The following is a 24,555-nucleotide window of genomic DNA, read 5'->3' as shown; positions in this document are numbered from 1 at the left end:
AGTGGCACCACAGGGCTTGTTGTGAAAGTCTGTGTGTATTTTAAGATCTGCAAAATAGTTTTTCTCATAAATGGATTCTCCAGAAATTGTGAATTCCACTTCCAGGGACTCTTCCTGGGTTCCGCCGGGGTCCCTCTTCCTCACACAGTAGATAAGAATTCATATATGTGGATTAAAAACTAAAATAAGTCAACTAGAATATAGTCAGAAAACATTGGAGACAATATGAATGTTAGTGACAGGATGGAATCAGTTTATTAAGATTAACTAATCATTTATCATAATTAATTCATGTCACAACGAAATTGCATTATAACAATGAATCATCTTCAGGATGAAGGAAGGAGAGGAGAGGAGAGGAGAGGAGAGGAGAGGAGAGGAGAGGAGAGGAGAGGAGAGGAGAGGAGAGGAGAGGAAGGGAGAGGAGAGGAGGGGAGGAGAGGAGAGGAGAGGAGAGGAGGAGAGGAGAGGAGAGGAGAGGAAGGGAGAGGAGAGGAGGGGAGGAGAGGAGAGGAGAGGAGAGGAGGGGAGAGGAGAGGAGAGGAGAGGAGAGGAGAGGAGGAGAGGAGGAGGGGAGAGGAGAGGAGAGGAGGGGAGGAGAGGAGAGGAGAGGAGAGGAGAGGAGGAGAGGAGGAGAGGAGAGGCGAGGAGAGGAGAGGCGACAGATTTTTAACTTGTGTACATGCTTAGAGGAAAAGTTCAGAACAGATGAAGTGATGAGTGAGGACGACGCTGGCAGCAGGAGATGGACAGTGTCCTTCAGAGACCGTGTGAGACGCTGCCTGAACTTCATCACGGCACCAACACGTCTTATTTCAAAAGAAGCAGCCAGAGGTGTGAAGGCAGCAGAGGACAGATGTGACGTGAAGGAATCTGAGAAGGTTTGAAATGAAGCAGTTCATTAGACATCTTTTTATTTTCTGGCAGCATCGGCTGATAAAAAGCAGACGAGGAGATGAAACCAGAGCTGAGTAACTCCCCTGAAAACTTCATTTCTACATCTCAGGGAGGATTGAGTGAATCAGTCCCAGACCCTGAGGCGCAGGTTGGAAATCATTGATCGCTGATATCTCAAATCCAAAGCAACGCTGCAAAATCCCATGTTCATCCTAGCAGAGTCAAAAACTTACATTTACTATATAAATAGTAAATAGCGAGTAGTGCGGGTGAACTGGGAACGTCTGGAGGAGGCCCCCGTCCTAGGTATCTTCAACTCACACCTCCGGCGGAGTTTTTCTGGCATTCCTGTGGAGGTTGGGGGCATTGAGCCGGAGTGGGCGGTGTTCAAAGCCTCCATTGCTGAAGCTGCGGCGGCTAGCTGTGGCCTCAGGGTCTTAGGCTCCTCAAGGGGCGGTAACCCTCGGACACCGTGGTGGACACCGGTGGTCAGGGAAGCCGTCCGATTGAAGAAGGAGGCCTTCCGGGATATGATATCCTGGAGGACTCCTGACTCGGTTGCAGGGTACCGACAGGCCCGAAGGGCTGCAGCTGCTGCCGTGTCGGAGGCTAAGCAGCGGGTGTGGGAGAAGTTCGGAGAGGTCATGGAGAAGGACTTTCGGTCGGCACCAAAGTGTTTCTGGAAGACTATCCGGCACCTCAGGAGGGGGAAACGGGGAACCATCCAAGCTGTGTACAGTAAGGATGGGACTCTGTTGACCTCAACTGAGGAGGTTGTCGGACGTTGGAAGGAACACTTTGAGGAACTCCTGAATCCGAATAACACGCCCTCTATGTTGGAGGCAGAGCTCGAGGTTGATGGTGTTTCATCGTCAATTTCCCTGGTGGAGGTCACTGAGGTGGTCAAACATCTCCGCAGTGGCAAGGCCCCAGGGATTGATGAGATCCGGCCAGAAATGCTAAAGGCTCTGGGTGTTGAGGGGCTGTCATGGTTGACACGCCTATTCAACATCGCGTGGGAGTCGGGTACAGTGCCAAAGGAGTGGCAAACTGGGGTGGTGGTTCCCCTGTTCAAAAAGGGGGACCAGAGAGTGTGTGCCAATTACCGGGGCATCACACTTCTCAGCCTCCCTGGTAAGGTCTACTCCAAGGTGCTGGAAAGGAGGGTTCGGCCGATCGTCGAACCTCAGATTGAAGAGGAACAATGCGGTTTTCGCCCCGGACGTGGAACTACAGACCAGCTCTTCACTCTCGCAAGGATCCTGGAGGGGGCCTGGGAGTATGCCCATCCGGTCTACATGTGTTTTGTGGATCTGGAGAAGGCGTATGACCGGGTCCCCCGGGAGAAACTGTGGGAGGTGTTGCGGGAGTATGGGGTAAGGGGGTCTATCCTCAGGGCCATCCAATCCCTGTACTCCCAAAGCGAGAGCTGTGTTCGCGTCCTCGGCAGCCAGTCAGTTTCGTTCTCAGTGGATGCTGGTCTCCGCCAGGGCTGCGCCTTGTCACCAATCCTGTTTGTGATATACATGGACAGGATATCGAGGCGTAGTCGGGGTGGGGAGGGGTTGCAGTTCGGTGGTCTGAGGATCTCGTCACTGCTTTTTGCAGATGACGTGGTCCTCATTGGATCATCGGCCTGTGACCTTCAGCACTCACTGGATAGGCTGGTGGCCGAGTGTGAAGCGGCTGGGATGAGGATCAGCACCTCTAAATCTGAGGCCATGACTCTTAGCAGGAAACCGATGGATTGCTTACTCCGGGTAGGAAATGAGTCCTTAGCCCAAGTGAAGGAGTTCAAGTACCTTGGGGTCTTGTTCGCGAGTGAGGGTACTATGGAGCGTGAGATTGGCCGGAGAATCGGAGCAGCGGGGGCGGTATTGCGTTCGCTTTACCGCACCGTTGTAACGAAAAGAGAGCTGAGCCGCAAGGCAAAGCTCTCGATCTACCGGTCGATCTTCGTTCCTATCCTCACCTATGGTCATGAGGGCTGGGTGATGACCGAAAGGACGAGATCACGGGTACAAGCGGCCGAGATGAGTTTTCTCAGAAGGGTGGCTGGCGTCTCCCTTAGGGATAGGGTGAGAAGCTCAGCCATCCGTGAGGAACTCGGATTAGAGCCGCTGCTCCTTCACTTAGAAAGGAGTCAGCTGAGGTGGTTCGGGCATCTGGTAAGGATGCCCACTGGGCGCCTTCCTTGGGAGGTGTTTCAGGCACGTCCAGTGGGGAGGAGACCTCGGGGAAGACCCAGGACTAGGTGGAGAGATTATATCTCAACACTGGCCTGGGAACGCCTCGGGATCCCCCCGTCAGAGTTGGTCAATGTGGCCCGGGAAAGGGAAGTCTGGGGCCCCCTGCTTGAGCTGCTCCCCCCGCGACCCGACCCCGGATAAGCGGATGAAAATGAGATGAGATGAGAATAAATCATTTTGGGGCCTGTAATGATTATTTTATTTTTAACTGAACAGTCTGTCTGTTATTTTGGATTCATTATTTTTTTATATATACACTGTAAAATGTCTCTCATAACTTTTCACAGCCTAAAGTGATGTCTCTACATCAGGACTTTGGACAGATATTCAATAAAAAGTGATTTGATACAGAGAAAAGCAGCAGTGGAAGATCATTTCTCTGTTTTTCACTTTTCACTCTCCTCATCCAGACTGAAATATCTCAACAGCTGCTGTTTTGTGTTCATACGTTTATGTAAAATTTAAGATGGTTTGTAATTCACTTGTTACGTCGCATCAGGTCATGTCAAATTTAGTGATATTGCAAATTTATGCAAAATACGAGAAAATTCTAAAATAACATAAACTTGCATGTATTTACTCTAATCTTATTTTTACTTATTTTGATGTATCAAAGAGTCAAATTCAAAGTTGTCATTGAAGAACAGATTCCCTCAAAAGAATCAAGACGTTCCCTTCGCCCACAGGTGTTCTTCGTGTTGAGTCCTCATTAGAACATGTATGACAGCCACAGAACTGTAAATAAACATGGACGATATTTCTCCATTTCAGGAAAGAAGCCAAAATATCCTTTATACAAACGCTGCCATCTTGAAACAGACATCACAGAGTAACCCCCAATACACAGGCTTGACCAATCCAGAGTCAGGCTCAACTGTTATAGCATCAAATAACTAATAACGTGTTCATGAGTGTTACTACAACCAGCCAGCAGGGGGCGATCGAGACGTGATGGCGTGTTCCCGTCCTCAGGATCCATTTGTAATCAGGGAGAGAAAGTTGAGACGGCTCAGTTACTTCATCTTCTCTGTCAACATCCTGACAGACCGGAGACCTTTTCACATTCTCGCATTGATTTTATTTCAGACCTTGTCTCACGCGCGCACACACACACACACACACACACACACACACACACACACACACACACACACACACACACACACACACACACACACACACACACACACACACACACACACACGCTCTTCAGTCTCAGTTCGATGCACTGCATGCTGGGTATCTGCTGACAGATTTCAGTCCATTCAGGTCACTGGTGTCCTTTAATAGCAGCTTGTGTTTGTCGGGCAGCTCCCCGGAGGCGGCTGCTCTCTCCTCTGATGACGGCTGTGGCCGATACTTACATCAACGTTTTATCAAGTTTATGGACGAGAGAGTCGCTCGTTCTCCTCTGCTGCCGGGAGGAAACGGATGCAGTCATGTGGTAGATGGGTTTGTATCAGGCGTCATGCTGTAGATATCATGCTGTTGTCTACAGCATGATGCCAACACGTATTATGACTTCTATCTTTTATTAACTACTACTCAAAACACACAGGGCTCAGAGGACGCAGACTAACATGTGCTTTTGTTAGAAATTGCAGGGTTTTGAATTAGCGACTACAATTTAAAAAAGTTTAACAAGCAGAGCTGCTGAATAGACAAAATGACACTAAGATCAGAGATACTACCTTTCCTCTGGGGACCATGAACGTCTGAAGAAGCATGTAGTTTCAGTTCGTCCCCAAAAAAACAAAATGTGACGTGAAGGATTCATGAATGGTTCTGGTCTTAAACATGAATGTACATCCTGAGCAGGAGTGTTTCAAGGGAATAGGCTCTTGTCAGGGGTTTTCAACCATGGACCGTTGCAGTCTGGGTCTGTATAACTGAACTTAGGATTTAAAGGGGTTCCCACAGAGTCGTTGTTGCTGCAGAATTAAGTAATCAACTCTTCTCAAGGACTGAGTTGAGTTTTTAAAGTGTCCAGAGATGGGGCAGTGATGATTTCTGATGGCAGAAAGCCCCCGGGGGTGAGGGGGGGTGTAGGTTCTCCCGGATGGTGCAGAGGCTGCAGAGCGAGAACGTGTCCGATGACAAATGTTTCCAGGATGGAGTGGAGGCTGGAGGAGGTCAGACAGGTACAAGGGGGCCGGGGCACCGAGGGATTTAAAGGCGAGGACGAGGATTTTGTAAATGATGACTTGACTGCAGTGAAGATGGATTGGGGGTTGGGGGGAGGGGGGCCAGCTCACCCCGGAGCTCGGTTGATGCAGAGGAGCCCGAACAGGACTCTGTCGCCGCCGTCGAGACGCGAGGTGATGAAGATGCGGCCGAGGGGTCACAGAGTCAGACAGTGACGAGCGGCGTCTGGAAACACTTGTGATCGATGCCCTGCCTGCAGCCTGCAGGACGAGAGGAGGACGAGAGGACGAGAGGAGGACGAGAGGAGGACGAGAGGACGAGAGGAGGACGAGAGGCATCTTCAAGCATCCTCTGTTCTCTGGGCAAAGTCAATTTGCTCCGTTAAATTAGAGTTTGTAGCAAAACGTCAGCCGCTGTGATGAACGACTCGCTCGCTCGCTTATACATATTAATAAGCTTTATTTATACGTAGCCCTTTTAAACAACAAAGCTCCCCTCTCTTGTGATTCCTCTGCTCCCTGGACACAAACAGAGGAAATGGAACAGCGGCCTGTGACACCTGACCTCGGGCCGAGCTCAAGGACGACGGGATGTGTCCAGATGAGACATGACTTGGCAGCGTGATGAAGTGCTGTGTCATGCTGCTCACCTGCTGCAGTTTGTTAGTGCACAGGGGGACGTGGCCGGACGCCTCCGGTCTGGGATAATCAAACAACCTGTCCTAATGGGAATAAGAGAAACTCTATTGACATTTTAAAAGGGTTTGTTTATAGCAGTAGGATTCCTGAGAAGACTTTTAACAATTTAATAATGTCTTTCCTTCTTAAAAAGCCTCTTGTTGAATGTAATAAACTTAATGGTATTAAGACTTTTATCCTTATAAATATGTTAAATTAGGAAGGACTCCTCTAGACCTCTCTTCAAGACTGAGCACGGGACAGACAGACTTTTAGATTTAAGGTTTAGCTTCGACCTTTTAATTACACTTTAAATTGTTAATTTAATTATTATATTAATGACCTCCAGAGGTTGTTTTCCCTTTGTCCATTGAGTTGGTTGATTAACAAACTTAGTGAAAGGATGTGTGGGGGTCAGGGAGGAACCAGGAATTTGTTATCGCTCTCTTTAACAATGTCTGATTGGACGTTTTTGACATTGTTGTTGATTTAAAGGGGATTGTTGTTTGTGCCAATAGATGTTTTCATTCATCAGCTTCTGGAGAGGAAGTGGTCATGCGTAGGTTTAAGTTGTATCCGGTTTATCCCAGGTCACGATACTGTCCTGACATTTCACCCAGTTCTTCAGTTTGCCTTCACTTGGAGGAAGTTGTTTGTTTTTCTTGGCTGTGACGAGCAGAACATGAGGAATCAGCTGTTTCAGTGCAGACGCAGTGACAGAGATCGTTCAGGCGGAAGAGTTTTGAAGCACGACTGTAGCAAGACCAAAATATTTTCATCTTTCTTTGTTTATTTTGCGTTCAACAGCAAACAAAACATTACAGCTTAGAATTCCTATTTATTCCTCATGAACTTAAGTGTTACTGTGCTGGAGAATAATATTTATCTGAAAACAAAACTATATAAACACCAACAGATCACATTAAAAGTGTATAAGTAAAATCATTTAATTCTCCTTGGACCTTCTGAGCCCCAGTATCAGTTCCTTGTTTCTTACACAAAATGATTTCTTGTTTTTTCCTATTGCAATAATCCAATTAAAAAGTAAATTAAGAGTTTTTCAAAGAATCTAAATTCAGCATCTCACCAGAACAAAGTGGAGCTTGAGATAATTTCACTGGCAGCAGATGGACATTAAAACTCCAGTCAATCGCTCCTCTGCAGAGGTTTTGATAAATAAACAGACCAGACGTCAAATATTAAAAGTTTATTAAAACAAGTTGTTACATAAAACTGACAAAGAAAAGAGAAAACCAGAAAATGCACATCCGACATTCAGCAGAACAAGTGCATTGTTCTGTTCCGTTTACTGCCAAAGGGGGCAGCGTTGCAGAACGTGTTGTCAGTGGAAGATCTGTTTACACAGCTTCAGAGTCTTGACCGTAAACAAGACTGAACTGGAGCTGAAAGTTTCCCAGAATCCCTCTTGGTCCATCCTTACAAGGTAAGAGTCACCGTCAACTAAAGAGCGAACTTGTTCCGGATAATCTCTCCACCTTCCACCTCCACCTGCTCGTAAAGCCACTTCCTGTCGCAGCGGCACTCCACCCCACACTTGCGCGAGCCGCACTCGGGGCAGGGGTAGAAGCAGCCCATACAGTCCACGTCCAGACAGTCACACATGTCTTTGGCGTTGGAGAGCAGATGACCTTTGTTGTCGTACACTCGGCTTTTGGCTGCAAGCGACTGCCTGCGTGATCCAGAGGGAGAAAAACAGATATCAATGAGTCGTCTCCTTAATCAGAGTCTGTTGTTCTTCAGGCATTTATTAACGTCTGTAATCAGAACAATGTCTCAGATCTGCGAGAATAAAAGTGTCTCACCTCTCGGACTGATGTTTTCCTCCACGGCCACCTCGCCCCCCCTGTGACAACAAGTACAAGTACATGTTAGGTTATGTAATTACTAAAGTTCACGTCACATTCAAATCCCTGATATGATCATTCAGAAGCAGCAGCAGAAATCTCACCCTCATTCCTCCTCTCTTTTCTCTGCGTAGATTGGCGGCTTCTCTCGCTTTGTCTCTGTCCGCTTGCGTTCCGAGTTGAGGAACAGCGGGCGTCTCCTTCGGCACAACTCCTCGTTTACGAAGTTCAATCTGTGGGATTTTCACAGTTATCAAGCAGAGCGACTGGTTCTCATCACCACCTGTTGTAAGGATGGAATAAGGACTTTCTTCCCTATCTTGATTCAAGCGCGTGTTCTTTCATTTTGAGAGCATTATTTATTCGTTCCACTTTTAGTTTTGCTGAAATGCCGGAACTGAAGCACAATATTTGTGCAGCAGCAGAAAATCTGAGGGCAGACAAACAGTTTCGAGCAAAAGCAACGGCAGGATTCCGAAGGGAAACATCACAAAATCTGAGCGTGAAATGAACAAATAATATCCTCAAAATGAAAAGACCACGCTTTCAAAATAAGTTAGATAACAAACTCCACAGAGGAATATTCAATATAAAGTTGTGGGTCTGCACCTTTGAGGAATCCTGTCCGATGAAAACAGTGGGCACTGCGTCCTCTCGCAGGAACTGTTTGCCGTTGTAGTCCCTGAAGCAGTCGGCCCTGAAGTGCTCTGAGCAGAGGCAGGTGTTGATGGTCGGAAGGAAGTTCTTCATCCCCAGGCTGTGAACCCATTTGCTGGCCAGCTGAGGTTTGCTGAGTGGGAACCTGAGACACAGGAGAAGGAGGAGATGGTTTTAGACTAGTTTAAACCGTTTTAACAGCAGAACAAGATCGTTTTCCAAATCTGTCAAATATGTACTATTTTTTCTATGTTATTTTGTATGTCCTATACAATTATTTTCTTTTGGTCTCTCATTCACTTCCTCAAGTCAGAGAACTTATATTTATATATAGACCGTGAAAGCTCTTTGTAAACAAAGGAACGACATGAAGCTGATTGTAAAGTTTGACTATGCTGACGTTTTCTGTCAAACATCAGCAATGAGATACAGTTCAACTGGCTGAATGTCAGATTATCTATATTCACATTATCTGGCGAAATCAAGACAATTCCATGTGATTTAATGCTGTGGTCGAATTTCACTACATCTGGATAAACCAGCAATATAAGGGCAGAGCTATATTTAAGAACTTGGTGTTTTTCAAAAATATATATTCAAATTCTTAATCGATAGTTAAGCTTTAAGCTGATACAGTTGTTTGAGAGAACTAGATGTCTGATCAACCTGAAATAAAAAGATTGAAATACCTTTTTTTTTAATATAAAACATATGAAGGACATTAAACAATGACTGCAGCACATCCCCAAACCTTTGTAGGCTTGCAAACACTTGTTGCATTTAACCAAGTCTTTTCCTAATTGAATGATTGATGAATTGTCCTTCTTGTTGGTGACTTCATGTTCTCAGGTGTTCTTGGAGTTTTCTTGCACTCGGTATGTTAATGATCTACCCACAGATGGGTAGTGATCCTCAGGTTTGGGATCTCTGTGGGCAGTTCCGTTTGGTTTTTCTTAATGCCGTTCATTGATTAGATTTGGATCATTGTCTTAACTGACTACAGGACATTTTGAATCCATTATTCATTCTAACAGTGTTTCCTGTTTCACTGACTGACACACATCTCATCTAAAGTGAGGGAGACCAACACTTAAACCAGCAAAAATACAAGTTTTTGTATGATGACATATGGTTTTGATAATGGGTGGAAATATAGATTTATTATAGCGACGATAACGTCTGCTAACATCAGCTCTGTTAAGATGCACCAGGTTATATTATTGAATCGGTTGATTATTGTTATGATACTAAAAACGCTGCAATGCTAAAGTGGTTCATATTTAAGTGATTTAAAGTCAGAGTCAATCGTTTTTAATCAAATTTTAATCAAAAGCTACCGTGAAGCTTCTGCTCCTCCGGTGTGAACTCACCTGTAGAATCGTATTTCCGACCCTTTAACGAACTTGTTGTTGCAGCCTGTCGCCGCACAGATCACCGGCATTGTGTCGCTTCTGGTACAAAACTATGCGAATATGTCAAAAACTGTGTAAACGCGCAAGAAGAAATAAACAAACATCTGTGGTTTGTGATTGTTTTCCTCAAGACTTCTTCTTCCTCGGCGGAAATAAAATCTTCACTTCCGCTTTAACTTCCTGTCTTGCCTGGGAAGCGTCTGCCCTCTAGCGGCGGCTTGGTAGTTATTCAGCGAGAGAAAGGAGGTGAACTCTTTTAATACGACTGATGATCATTATTTTCTCTGGCTCTTAAAGCTAAAGTAATAATAATATTTATGATATTAGAGTTGAACTTTCTTAATAAGTTCTATGTCTGACAAAGTGACTGTTCTGTTTAAGGATCACTTAGAAAACAAAAGGACGTAAATAGTATGTTTACAGATAAAAGAAGAGAAGAGGGAAACTCCATAGGCCAAGCCGTTACCATTCACCTCTTCTGCCTGCAAGACTGGTCACAGGGCAAATCACTGACCAGCTACCACCCCCAACCCCCTTTTCCCTGTAAGACCTTCATCAGGGCAGAGCTGCCTGGAATTGCCTTTGCTGCCTGTAAGACTAGCAGCAGGGCAGAACAGTCATCGGTTGACCCTGCTGCCTGTAAGACCTCCCGCAGGGCAAGCATCAGCTTCCTGCCTCAGCCTCAGACCGGGCCGCTGGATCACATGATGGATGTACGCTGGTTAGCATAGCGAGCTAACACGCTAGCTTCGGTTGTCAGAGCCGCTGTCAACACGAACCACAGCCGGAGACGGAGTCGCCCTCACCGGATCGACAACTGCCTGGAAACTCCGGTAAATCCACCGACGTCACCTTGTCTCATCGTGCTAACTAGCTAGCTGAGCTTGCGGAGCTCAAGGTGTTAGCGGGGAGTTCCTCCGGAACGCGGGTGGGTTGAGCTAACGTGAACAGTGTCGGCCTTGTTCGGACTGAGCATTGAAGCTAATCTGAGCTAATCTGTTATCATGGATCCACCAGCGCTCACTGCTCACATCACAAGCCCAAGTTTAGGCTAACTTTGTGTTTACCTCCTAGCTAACTAGCAGGACTGCTCAACTAACTAACTAACTAACTAACTAACTTGGCTAGTGATGGTCGCAAGTCTGTGGGTGGAACAGCCACTCAACCTTTCTCAAACTCATGAAACTCATCACATTTGAATTATGTCGTTTTACTTTGTTTGGTCTTTTAAGCGTCAACAAAGTTCCCCCGGTGGCGTAATGACATCTTGAGCCTGTGGACAACAAGCACCTCACAGACTGTGGAGACTCATGAGTCCAGGCAAAGGGCGGAGACAGTCTGATTCTTAATGATCTGTCTTTATCCCTGGTTGTTGTCTCTGAATGTCCTTGATTCCACCCACACGTGTCTTTGAGTTCCCTTGTTTTGTCAGCTCTCTCTCTCTCTCTCTCTCCTCCATGTTGGTGATCACACCTGCCCCACAGTGTGAGTCAGCCTGGATCAACTCTCACATCTCTATCAGTCTTTGTAAGCCGGGTGGACCGGACGTGTGCTCCACCCTGTGTTTACCCGAGCACACGAGCTGTTCCAGGGAGAAGAAGTGAGACCAGTGGGTGGGTCTGCAGGGCCTCGCAGCACCGGATCGACCACTTCTTCTTCCATCACTGGTTTCGTGTTTCATTCATGGGAACAGCCGCTGGTGGAGCCGCTGACTCCTGCAAGCACTGACTCTTTGCTTTCACTCTGACTTGTTGCTGAGTGGGTTTGTCCGTTTTTGCTTCACATGGGCGAGTTGCATCCGCCGGCGCTCTGAGACTCTGGGAAAGGGACGATTCCCAGTCGCTTGTGCTGACTGTATTTGTACAATCAGGTGTAGTGAGAGGGAAGTAGTAATCACTTTCATAAACGCCTCTACGTGTTCCCGCGGACACTGACGGAATGTAATGTTTTTGAGCAGTTTGTTATTTCCCTCGCAACAATGGAAAACCTGTTCCTGAATAACAGATTCAGTGTTGGGTTTATATCAGTTAGGGAGGGGCTGGCAACGAGCCAGGGGCTAAATCTGCACGGAAATCAAAGATGGACGATACGTCTCCACTTGAGATGTTCCAATCAAACGTTTCCTCTTCCCGGTACCGACTGTGATACCTGGATTTGTACCGATCCGATTCCAGTGCATTAAAGACACATAACAACCTGTAGAACATATTCTAACAGTTGTGTACTACTAACCCTGTATGGAAGTGGCTTTATGAGATTGCTAGTGTTGTGATTGGCAACTGAACTGCTCTAAACTGAAGTCTTGGGTACTTATCATCATTTTACACATGGAGCTTTCCAGCGTGAAATATTCTTAATACTATACTTGAAGGACACGGTATCAGGACAGTGCACTGAGACGTATACTCGCTGATACCAGACCAGTCATATTCAACCTCATCTCTAGTCTCCACATCCTCTGTCTATCCAGAAATGTAGAGGATATTAGCTGGTGATTCATTTGTTAACAATTAACTGAGCAGTTGATTGATGGTTTCAGCTTGTGTTGCTAAGTAAACGTTAGTCTAATGTATTATATCCGTTATGTTCACTCCTGATAATCGGATGACAGCTAAAGATTGGCTCATTAACTCCTATGCAACCAGAACTCATTCGGTTTGGTTTCAAACTTGGATGATTACGTTTTTACGCTGAATGGGAACTTACATTCAGCTGTAGAAGGTTGTTATCAAGGGAACCGGCTCATTATGAATGTGATGGCTTTATTTTCAGCACACCAGTAGATGTGTACTGAACACAACATGTCATTGACGACTGTGTGAGTAACGAGACGAGGCTGTCAAGTGTAAAATACAATCAGTGCCTTTTGGTTTTATCCTGTGTGTGTGATCGATTTTCGTTGGTGCTATCATTTCCAGTTGTCTGTGAAAACACGCTCACGGACAAAGGTGACTGACTGATAAGATGCAGGGGACATTGGACCGGAGCAGAGGGCTCAGGGTGGGGATGACATAAGGTCACAGTGAAGAGTAGAAGTTGTTTTACGACCACAGAACGTGAACTAACCCAATAAAAGTTGATACCTGTTGGATTAGCAGACAATGAGCAGCCTGTGAAACCACTGTTTCTGTTTAGCTGCTTCAGAAAAGATCAAAATCACAGATCATCGTGATCTGCAACGCTGACATGACGTCGGACATATTGATTTGTGGTTTCCCAATATATGAACATCACATTAGTCTTTTCCTGTGAACTGATTGATGCATTCAATCTAGATGTAGTATTGCTTTTGTGACCCCCCCCCCCCCCTCTTATGCTGTGTGACACTTCTTTGAGAGACTCTCTGTTGCTGATAGTATTTCGTCTTATTCACTGAACCACATTAGTGGTTTTACTTTGAAAGAACTGTAGAAAGCTTGGGGTTATTCTGAGGTGTGTGTGAGAGTGTGTGTGTGTGTGGTATGAGGCTGTTCTTAGTAAAATCTGTTGCCTAAATAATCTCAGTGAAAAGACTGGAACACCACAGCTCTGTGGGGAGTTAGGAGCCATACATGACCAGTAGTAACCTCTTGTGTTTCCGCTTTCTCTCCCCCCCTCCCCTCCTCCTCTCCTCTGTCTGTTTTCCCTCCTGTCTCCCATAGGGCATAGTGGAAAGAGAGTAGTCTTCTTTTCTCCTCGCACTCTTCAAGATATCGAGTCATTAAACTTCAGCCCAGTGACTCGCGCTGGTTTCGGCATCGGGGCTCATCGCTCCAGCAAGTCGTCCGTCGGCGCGGGGACATTGACAGACTGAGGCCGAGGACTCGCGTGGGAAAGATGCATCGGCGGTAAACAAGACATCGACTTCAGAGGTAAGATCAGAGGAAATCGATGCCTGTCACAGAGTCAGTGGAGCAGGTTCACTTGAGCTGAGTAGGGCTTAGTATAAAAATGTGGTCCTTCTGGTTGTATTTATCTATTGACTGATGTTATCTAGAGCGAGAGTGCTTTCTCATTTAAATGGTCAAATATAGACTTTTATAGAATATCCTATTAGATTTTGATTCTTTCTCTCAGAAACATGACTTCTCAATTCTGACAATTATATTAGAAAAATATAGTATTAATCATAATGATACTTTTCCTCATTTTCGAATAAGCTATTGCAATAATTTCTATCATTGAGAAAGCCAGAAACAACCAAGGAAACTCTACTACATCCTCTGTGGAAGCTTTTATCTTAAAGCTGTAACAATATTCTCTTAATCTCTGTTTGTTTGCTTCTCAGCTGCAACACTGAAAAGCTACTGGACCATGAAACCATGTTTTGCAGGTCTGGCTTAAGGGCAGATTGAGGAATTTCTCTTATCATTGAACATTGCAAGTTCAAAAGTTTCATGATAAATCATTTTTGAATTGAGATGTAAAGACCAGACGTATTTAGGTTGTTTACATCCACAGGTTTGTAGAATAGCAGATTATCCTTTATTATTTAATGAGAGCTAGACAGACATGTATGGGATTGTTGGTTGAGGAATAGGCTTTCTGGAATAAGTGCTCTTCTACTTTACCACATGAAAACCATGTTTACACGATTATCTGTTGGGCTTGGAAAGTTACTGCCGTCACCACTTTAGTGTTTTCATTCAATATTCAATTTAAGTTTTCCTTTTAATTTGTCACCCACGTAGTCTGACCAGAGTTTATGGAATTTGAAAAGATAATAAAAGAAATCCAGTTGAGCAGTAGATACTTCCTTTGGGAATTTCAACTTTTTTGACTTCAACCTGTGATCAGCTTTTGTGAGAAGTTGCGAAATGACCCTGTGTTGTAGTCCTGGAAAAGTGAAATTGCTTGTGGTCATATATTCAAAACCACACCATTTGTTTATCTTTCTCTGTCACTATGTTGAATTTGCACAATAACATAAAGCAAATGGTGCAATTAGCAGGTGGCCTATTGTCACAATGGTCAGAGAAACTGTATATGTTCGATCATCAGTTTCACGTATGGCAAGTGGCCTTAGCATCTGGAATGCTACAAGAGTTTTGGCCAATGTTGTTATTCAGTGGATCATAAACAAGCTTAAGTGCCTGTTCAACCTGTAGAGGCAGGTGTCCGTTCGCCCTGTTACTGGTTGTGCATGGGGATCTGAATTCTTATTTCTCTCCAGTGTCTCACCCTTTCTGTGTAAAGAGCCTTGAGATAAATATGATGCGATTAAAAATATAATTAAATTGAACTGAAAGTATTTGTTCTTTAAATATCTGATAGCATACAACCATTTAAGCAATGTAGCATTGAACTGAATTGATCCTCCAGAAAAATGCTTATGACAATGTTATATTATATAAACAGTTAGAGGATTTTACCCGTTTCATTCATCCTACAAAAGCCAACTACTAAAACCGATTAAACACACGTGCAGTGCTATTATATAATATGACAAAATCACAAAGGATATTTTATAACCTGATTTTCCTTCTTGCAGGTTGTTAACTGAAAATCAGGCACGAGTGCCCGCTGAGTCAGTTTCCTGAAATGCATCCATATGTGGCACATGACAGACTTTCATTTCTGCTTTCACAGCCTGTCGACTTTCAAATGTGTGCACATATTTGTCGGCAGGGTCTCGGTTGACTACAAGACTTTTCATATTTTAGATCTTTCCAAGAACTTGAATGATAAACATCTTCACTTTTGTGATTTATCCTCGTCTCTGTTTTAAATCTGTACAAAGCCGACATACAGTTAAACACTCTCCCCACAGAAATCCTCTCCTGTTTATTACACTTCTGTTGGCAACAGAAAGAACTCTGTGAAATTAATTTAAATCTAAGTTAAATACAGTGTTTGGTGCAACTTGACATGAATCCAAGTTGTGCACCATTAGATAAGTAACAGGTGGTGGTCAACATACTGTTTCTGTCTCTCTCAGGTGTAATGTTGCTTCAGGAGATTTAGCTTTTCCCTCGGTTAGTGGTCGTACTTGTAAATTTACCACGTTAATCAAATCTGTTTCTTGTCTGTGCTTCACAGGTGCACGTTGGTTTCGTAATGACAAGCTGTTGTGCAGAAGATGTCCACGCTGTCTGTGACTGATATCCCAGATGTTGGTCATGGTGAGAGACGCTTCTCTCACATGTTATCAGCAGAGCCCGGCTCTGTTATCAGTTGGCTGATGATGTCCACTGATATGAGACCTTCACTGTCATATCAGTATCAGTCGGCTGATATGGGCCAACATGAAAGTTTTAATTTGACAAGATTAACAATGCAGCTAACATGTATATTTATGGGTTAAGATTAGCCCTAACCCTATGTTTTTAAAATAAATAAATAAATACATTTATTAAATTTGGGAATCATTGCCAAGTAATATATATACACACACAAAATAATGGCTGTAATTCAAATATTAACCCTCACATTATCTTATTTTTTCCATGAGTTTTGTGTGTTTGTTGTGTACCACCTCTTGGTTAATGTACGCCAAACGTTTATTTTGGACAATAGCCAAAACTGATAAGGACAAGTGTAAACTTGTGTTGGAAACGTATCTGTGTAACGTCACGAGGTGTTTGCAGATGGTCCTGAATGTGTTTGTGTGTCTCCTCTGTCAGATGAGAGTAAGGTGTTTGAAGGGGCCTCTGAGCTGCAGCTGGACTGCATGGTTGAGGAGAGCAGCGGAGGCGCCACAGTGAAGCGCGGCGGCCTGCTGTCGCTCGCTGACCTCTCCCAGCCTGATGACTTCCATGCCCCCCCTCACAACGGCCCTTCACTGACCAAGATGAGCAGCCCCCTGCCGGTGGAGACGGGCGACATCAAGCTGGACCCGGCTGCAGGGGACACGTCCTGCAGCAGCATAGGTGAGAGGGGGGGAATGGCTTCAATACACAACTTCGGCCGATGTTACATCTGAATCTTTGTATTGTTGAAGTCTTTAAATAGATTTCTTTAAGTTTCCCCGTATGAATCTGAACTGCAGTTCCCGGTAATGTCACTGCCCTTTGTGTTTCTGTCAGAGTCAGAGCAGGAACGACTCAATGACTCCAGAATGATTCAGTTTGATCTTAATTTGGTCAAGATGTTGTGTGTTTTCTGGCAGATTCAGTCTGCACCTGATACAACAGTGTTGTCGGGTGTTTGTGCGTGTGTGTGATGTGTCATCCAGTTTGTTTCTGTGTGTAGCTGGTGTAATCTTCCGCACTGTACTGACCTGTTTGTCACAGTCATGATCTAATTGTAACAACACCGTGAGCTCGGGCTGGATCGTTTCATAATGAGAGTTTGGATTTTAATAGTTTCTCTTTTTATTATTATTATTATCATTATTATTATTATTATTATTATTATTAGTAGTTGTAATTTCATTAGGTTGTACAAGTGCACAGGGAGCAGTGGTCTTAAATATAACAAAATATTACAATCATTAAGTTAAATCTTAATTATATTAACGTAAATTTAATGCTGCTTCTTTTGCACCTTATAATTGTTGTTTTTATTTTTGAGAGAAATATTTTTTGTGGTCTGCTTAGTTTGTAATGTCTCCATGTGTTGTGCTTACGTCTCAACAATACAATTAATTCGCAAGCTGCAATAAAACTACAAGACCAACAGTGAACTGATCTCAGTACAGCCACGTGTCTTTCTGTAGATTGAGATGGAATGTAGCACATCGAGTGTTGTTCTCCACTCTATTCTCCAAAAGGTCTAAAGTTTAAACGTGTTGCAACCTGCAGGAACCCTGTTTGGTCACATTGCTGCCTAAAGGAATGTCTCTGATTGAAGTGCTTCAAAGTTCTTAATATGATTTATCCCCTCACTCCATGCGTGTAGATGGTCAGCCAGTGAAGAGGAAGAAGGGGCCGGCTCCGAAGATGCTGGGCAATGAGGTGTGCAGCGTATGTGGTGACAAGGCCTCGGGTTTCCATTACAACGTGTTGAGCTGTGAAGGCTGCAAGGGCTTCTTCCGACGCAGCGTCATCAAGAGTGCCCAGTACTCCTGCAAGAACAACGGCCGCTGTGAGATGGACATGTACATGCGCCGCAAGTGCCAGCAGTGTCGCCTGCGCAAGTGTCGGGAGGCCGGCATGTTGGAGCAGTGTGAGTTGTCCTTTTACCAAAAGTGTCAAAGATGTAGAAGATGTAAATTCCACTCTGACTGAGCGTGTGTCCCCTCTGACCTTTAGGTGTCCTCTCCGAGGAGCAAATCAGAATCAAGAAGATGAAGAAGCAGCATGACGAGGACTCGGCCCGCACGTCCACCGTGGTCACGCCCACGCCTCCGCAGGAAGTGGTCACGCTGGATCCTCAGCAGCTGGAGATGATCGAGAAGCTGGTGACCATGCAGAAGCAATGCAACAAGAGGTCTTTCCTCGAACGACCAAAAGTCACGGTGAGTGAACGTCTCGAGGAACAAGATGCTGCATTTGCTTAGGTGCTTAGTGTGGGTGGCTGTTATTCTGCTAAGACCTGGCAGGTGAAGGAGAAGATACAGCTGCTATATAGACGACACGTATTCATGTGCGCAGGAACTTCTTGTTAAAGCCTCAATGATTTGAATACTGGTTTAACCTGGAATATTCTGTAGCTGCTGCTTTCAAAACCTATCAGAGGAAAGTTTACTACATGTTAACCAATCCTATGCTTCTGTTTTGTTGACGTATATATTTTTGCGTGTGCACCAAACAGCCGTGGCCTCAGAGTCAGGACTTGCAGAACCGAGAAGTGCGTCAGCAGCGGTTCGCCCACTTCACCGAGCTCGCCATCATGTCAGTGCAGGAGATCGTGGATTTTGCGAAGCAGCTTCCTGGTTTCCTGGAGCTCACGAGGGAGGATCAGATCGCTCTGCTGAAGACGTCCACCATTGAGGTTTGTCCTGATTTATAGGGAATACACTCAATTGATACTGACACCTGGGATTTTAGATTTTTCCCCCGATGTCATGCCAGTGATGATTAGTGATTTGTAGGCTTCACTGTTTGGAAGAGACTGGAATCTTTCTCTTTAATAGGGCAACATTAGAATAGCTGTAAATGTTTCTGTAAAACAAAGTATAACAAATCCCTGAATGTGTTCGTCTCCCTCAGATCATGCTGCTGGAGACGTCACGCCGGTACAACCCTACTATTGACAGCATCACGTTTCTGAAGGACTTCAGTTATAATAAGGATGATTTCGCAAAAGCAGGTGAATTTACTCATTTGTGTTCATGGAGGATATGAATGTTTGATAATCCTCAAACTGATTGTCCCGTTTGTTTTTAAATGCCTCAAATAAAGTTTGAGCAGCTGTAGCCATTGTTGAATGTTTTGATTTAGAAATCAATTAGAGCTCCACAGTCACATTTTAAATCCGCCTGTAACTCAGAGGTGCTGAATCTTGTTACCTGATGGTATGGAACTGGTACGTCAGATAGAACATTTGTATCTCCGAGGCCTGTAGCTATACTTCCAATACACGGTTAGGTTTCAAAGAATTACTTTCACTCTGCTGAAGACACAGTGTACCACTCTCTCTTCTTTTAAAATGAATCTCTCTGATTTCCCTGTGTCTCTCTCAACCTTCCCCTCCTCAGGGCTTCAGCTGGAGTTCATTAACCCCATCTTTGAGTTTTCAAAAGGAATGAATGACCTGCACTTGGACGAGGCCGAGTACGCTCTGCTCATCGCTATCAACATCTTCTCTGCAGGTCAGAATTCAGAATGTACACAATCTGCAGTGAATCCTCCGTGTCCACGGCTTTAAGGATCAAAAGAATCTGATAATCTGTTGCAATTAGAGAATGAACAGGTTGTTAATCTTTGTTTTGTTTGTTGAACTTTGTTTAGATCGACCAAATGTGCAGGATCATGATTTGGTGGAGCGGCTGCAGCAGCCCTACGTGGACGCACTGCGCTCTTACATCATGATCAAGAGACCGCATGTAAGTGCTGAGTGGTTTACATAAGAACTTCTCTTGTGACCGGCAGTATGTCAGCATAGCCCGGCTGCTGTCATCACAACAAGCACATTGGGTCAGGGCTGAGGTTAAATCCTTTGGTTCAGACTCGGGGCGGATTCAGCAGCTCGGTTGTGTGTGAGAGGAGAAAAGGACGTATAGAGGACCGGTTTTAACTTTTACTGCAGCTGCAACTAGAGCCTGTGTTACTTTGTGTTTTTTGAACTAAAAGCCACATGACTCATTGCTACACACATTGTTGACTTGAGCGAAGTGTCCTCTCTTCCTTTTTTAAAATCTGTTTTAAACGTCTCCTCAGGATCACTTGATGTTCCCCCGCATGCTGATGAAGCTGGTGAGCCTCCGCACGCTGAGCAGCGTCCACTCGGAGCAGGTCTTTGCCCTTCGCCTCCAGGACAAGAAGCTTCCCCCGCTGCTCTCGGAAATCTGGGACGTCAACGAGTGACTGCGAACCTGGTGTCCCACTCCTGTGTCTTTAAAGTCCGAGAATGAACCGGCATCCAGCCGGGACCCGGGCCTCATCCTGCACGGACTGGTTTAAGGAGTGGAGATTACATTTTTTCTCGTGGCAGGAGAGCATCATTGCCCTTCGCTCTCACACAGACTGCTGAACGGATTTGTGTTCATGAGAAGAAACCTGGACACTTAGTTTTTCTTTGAGCCTTTTGTTGATCTTCCTCTTGAGTAGATGCTGACATGATTGTGGCAATATTGAATACCAGCATCAGGCTCCGAAGCCGTTTATCTGATTTAATATCTGTTGAAAGTCTCTAGTGCAGTTCTGTACTCATCCTCTAACAATCATCAGAAGGTTTGGATCTGGTTTGAGCTGTTTGCCGTTTTACAGCTGAAGATTTGGATTTGCAGTCGTGCAATAGGTGGAACCGGATACAGAGTTGAGCAGATTTGTATCTGATATTGACGTCATTGATGTTGGGGTGAAGCAGTGGGTCATCTGGAAGGTGTTGTGTATTGAGATATGGCAACAAATAGTTTGTCAGTTCAGAAATCAAAACGTTTGGTGTAGTCGCTCAGGTAAAGTAATGTGAAGTACACCTCTGGGAATCTTTAATTTCTAAGAGAGGACTTGAGTTTTCTTCCTAGTGCATAAGGGACCCTTTTGGTCATTTGTAGATGCCCATAAAACATTCATGTAAATTGTATATTTATTTTCACAGGACAACAGTGTTGTAGTTGAGTGCACACAGGGAGTTTCCACCAGATCGTACAATCACAAACCAACGCACAAGAAAGCTAAACTGCAGGTGACAGAGAGACCGTGCCCTCGTTGACAGGAAATGGTGAAGTGACACATTTTCTTTCTTTTCAACACAGCGCACTGGAACCTCGAAATAGACGAGTGTCTCCAAAATTCCATGTAAAGATGAGTTGGTTTAAAAAAAGGAAGTGAATCTCCTCCGACAAGTTTGAAAACCCTGCTCCAACAAAGTTTATGTTCATGAATCAATATAGAAAGAACCTCTATTAACACCTAATTCATCATGATGTATATGTAAGGAGTTTCTTTTATTCATTTCATAATTAAACTGTACAATCATTTTCACATTTCGATCTGGGCTAATCATCGTGAGTGAGAATTAATGAGCAACACAGTTTCTAACCGGATACATAGAAATTAGCTGCGTATTCATTTTGATAATGAATACGAATGATACTGAAGAAAAAAGATCTGTGATTGAATAGACATTCACATTACGTATGAGTATCCTCCTCCAACGGCTACTCGACACAAACAGCTTTAACTGGTCAGACTTTTTCAAAGCCTTGTTTAAAAGAAAAAATCTACGTGGACGTGGAGCAGAGGACATCAGGAAATGAATAGAAACATTTGTAAATGTCGTAACTGCAGAGATCTAGATGTTTATTATTCATTCTGTGATTTTCATGCATCTCTCCTGTGCAGTGCAAACTTGAAATGCTGCGTTAACAGCCGATAGAGGAATATTAATGTAAATACGTAGCTTTGATGTGTATTCTGGCTTTAAAAAAAAAGAAACTGGACGAGACGGTGCTACTGCAGCGTGTTTTCTGAAGTGAAAACATTTTCAACCATTTACGTGAGCTGCCGGTCAAAATCAGAGCCTTTACATCAGTGTTGAGCTTTTGAATCATGTTTAGAGACAGTTTCTTTCGGCTTCTGTTGAATAAATTTGCTTTTAACAGCTAAAATGGGACATGGATTCTTCACATGAGCAGATAAAACCGAGCTGTCATTAGCAATTAGGTGAAAGCTGTGTGGTTCCAGGGGCATCAGGCAGGATGAGGTTTAATTGGATCTGAATTGGTCAAATTAAACCTCATTTAACCAGCACTTGGTGATGGTTGAATTGAACTGCAGACTTGGGTTTGTCCCTTTTTTGTTGTTTTACTATTTGTACGTAAAGTTTGCACCGTGTTTGTTTCAGTTAAAAACCTCCTAAATGATCAAATCATTCTTTAAATCATCCGTTTCTCACAGCAGATATTCTTGGCACGCTGCAGTAGCAGAAACGTGTGTGTTGCAAATTGTATTAACAATGACATCATCAACTTTCTACTGTGACTTGTTCAAATGTCTTGTCTAATAAGGATTCTACTGTTTCATGTCCCTCCCCGTTGCACAGGAGAGGAGTGTATGTGTGTGTGTCCGGAAAACCACAGGATTCACTGATCAACTCGTGTCATAGACAAAAACATAGACCTCTGTGTAAACTGCCATTCAATCCATCTGTGATATATATACAATTGCTTTTTTTTCATTTGATTGATTCAATGAAAAAATGGCAAATTGAGCAGCATGTGAATGGGGAAAAACCCTCCTGGTTGGTTGATTGAATTCAGATGTGCTTTGTTGTAACAGTGGAATGATTTTCAACCTGCAGAGTCGTCACAGTAAAATCTGCTTTAGTTCATCCAGGTGGACTCAAAACATCTAGAGCTCCATGCCCATATCAACCTAAACTTAACTTCACCCTCTAACACACGGTGATCTGGCAAAATATGACCATGGATTGTATGAAGCCTTCTGCCTTCCCTCTCAAAGACCTGGTTTTGTTTTTTATTAATAGCTTAAAAATGGGAACACATTTGTTTGTTATGGATTTTTCTGACACCCCCCTCTCTAACATTTGTATTAATGTTTTTGGATTTCTTTTTGACAGATGGATTAAACGAAGCAGATTATAAGTGATTTGTTTCCGTTCTGCAAAAAACTTAACTTTGGGTTTCAGTGAAATGTAAAGTTTGCCTTTTTGGTTTCTGGTTTTCTGTTTGAGGCCAAATACTTCAAACCACTGAATTTAGTTTGAGCCTTGGCGAGTTTTCCACCATGTTCTAATGACCCACAGGTCAACGGACACAAATGCTCTTGTTTTGTCCTCGAATCAAACGAGCAGAAAGCTGTTGGCGCTGAAATCTTTGTTTCTAGGTGTACATGTTATGTTAATGATGTAGGTATCAGTTCATTTTGCTGTATATACTGTAAGTGACATCTGATCTCATTTAATTCCTGTCCTGAAGGGTGACACTAAACAATATTGATATATAGAAATGCAAACCTATTTTAATACTTGTAACTCCTGAAGACCTTCTGTTTTGTATGTACAGTATAAATTAAAGCTATGCTGTAGTGCTTCTGTGTTTGGAACTGGAATCACTTGTTTACCCGTCAGAATTTAGACGTGTTGATGCTCAGGTAGGTGATTTAAGGGGTCAGACTTATGAATTTGTCTTTATCACACAATGTTTTAAATTATATTATGTCACTCAAAGATTTCCTCATTGATCTCAGAAGATGTTGTAGCGCACTGCACTGTAATCACGATACATCAAATATAAAAACACCAGATTGTGTTTAAAGTAAAGACCTTTATATTACTATATGTATATAACACTGACATATATACAAATATCATTTTATTATATTTCAGGTTACTTTGTTAGAACTGGCCTAATAGTAGAGACAAACTTACTAGAATAATTGACATCTGAATATACAGTGAATCAGTGGGACAACAACTTCCTACAATGAACTTTGAAAAATGTATTTAATGTTTATTTAGACTTTTTAAATTTGATGCATGTGTCACATCCACTAATACAGTTGAGGCTGACTTATGTTCGATACTGCAGCCGGCCACCAGGTGTCGTTTTTAGGGAGCAGTCATACATCTTTTTAGAAGGTAAATAAAATAAAGAAAAAAGTGTTATTACTAGTTACTGGTAAACAGAGGTTTTGAACTCACTTCATAATTATCTACACCAGTGGTTCTCAACTGGTCTGGCTTCGGGAAACACCATCACCCCTTAATGACAAGCCAGGACCCAAATCTAGGAAAATATTCAACTTCTCAAATTTACTTAACGAAAACATGTTGCACTTTGAAGCTGAGATAGTACAGAATATCATAGTATGTCAAGTTAAATGATAAACCAAAACGACCAGCAGGTGGAGATGCTAGAGAGGGAAATATTCTCTTATACACTCAATTAGCTGCATTTTAATTAAAAACCCAAAAGTGCATTTAAAGGACACAAGGTATTCCAACATACATAATAATTCTGTAACTTAAGTAAGTACTTAGGTAACTTAAGAGAGGAGTGTGAATAGACGGCAATCTGCTGCATAAAGAAGTCTCCTTCAAAATAAACCTTTTGCCCAGGCAAAGGCCGACCAGTCACTGCTCTACACAAAGGTTTGTTGTAATAGGG

The 24,555-nt window shown here is 43.6% G+C and overlaps 2 protein-coding genes across 2 annotated transcripts; one reads left to right on the top strand and one right to left on the bottom strand.

Moving 5' to 3' along the window:
• Window positions 1–7,160: 7,160 nt before the first annotated feature.
• arl14ep (ADP-ribosylation factor-like 14 effector protein) lies at window positions 7,161–10,097 on the bottom strand. The gene is made up of 5 exons (XM_062397295.1): window positions 9,861–10,097; window positions 8,443–8,635; window positions 7,938–8,066; window positions 7,792–7,832; window positions 7,161–7,658 (listed from the first exon to the last, which is right to left on the bottom strand). The coding sequence occupies exons 1-5, from the start codon at window positions 9,929–9,931 to the stop codon at window positions 7,430–7,432; spliced, it is 663 nt and encodes a 220-aa protein (XP_062253279.1). The 5' UTR covers window positions 9,932–10,097; the 3' UTR covers window positions 7,161–7,429.
• Window positions 10,098–10,534: 437 nt separating this feature from the next.
• Window positions 10,535–23,478, top strand: nr1h3 (nuclear receptor subfamily 1, group H, member 3). The gene is made up of 11 exons (XM_062397173.1): window positions 10,535–10,735; window positions 13,544–13,753; window positions 15,921–16,003; window positions 16,505–16,750; window positions 17,721–17,987; window positions 18,074–18,279; window positions 18,576–18,755; window positions 18,974–19,073; window positions 19,462–19,575; window positions 19,715–19,809; window positions 20,144–23,478. The coding sequence occupies exons 3-11, from the start codon at window positions 15,961–15,963 to the stop codon at window positions 20,288–20,290; spliced, it is 1,398 nt and encodes a 465-aa protein (XP_062253157.1). The 5' UTR covers window positions 10,535–10,735; window positions 13,544–13,753; window positions 15,921–15,960; the 3' UTR covers window positions 20,291–23,478.
• The last annotated feature ends 1,077 nt before the right edge of the window (window positions 23,479–24,555 follow it).

This window comes from Platichthys flesus, chromosome 1 (genome assembly GCF_949316205.1).
Source record: "Platichthys flesus chromosome 1, fPlaFle2.1, whole genome shotgun sequence".
In the NCBI taxonomy this organism is placed as follows: Eukaryota; Metazoa; Chordata; class Actinopteri; order Pleuronectiformes; family Pleuronectidae; genus Platichthys; species Platichthys flesus.
Note: the sequence above shows the minus strand (reverse complement) of the source record. Positions and strands in the feature narration are given on the sequence as shown.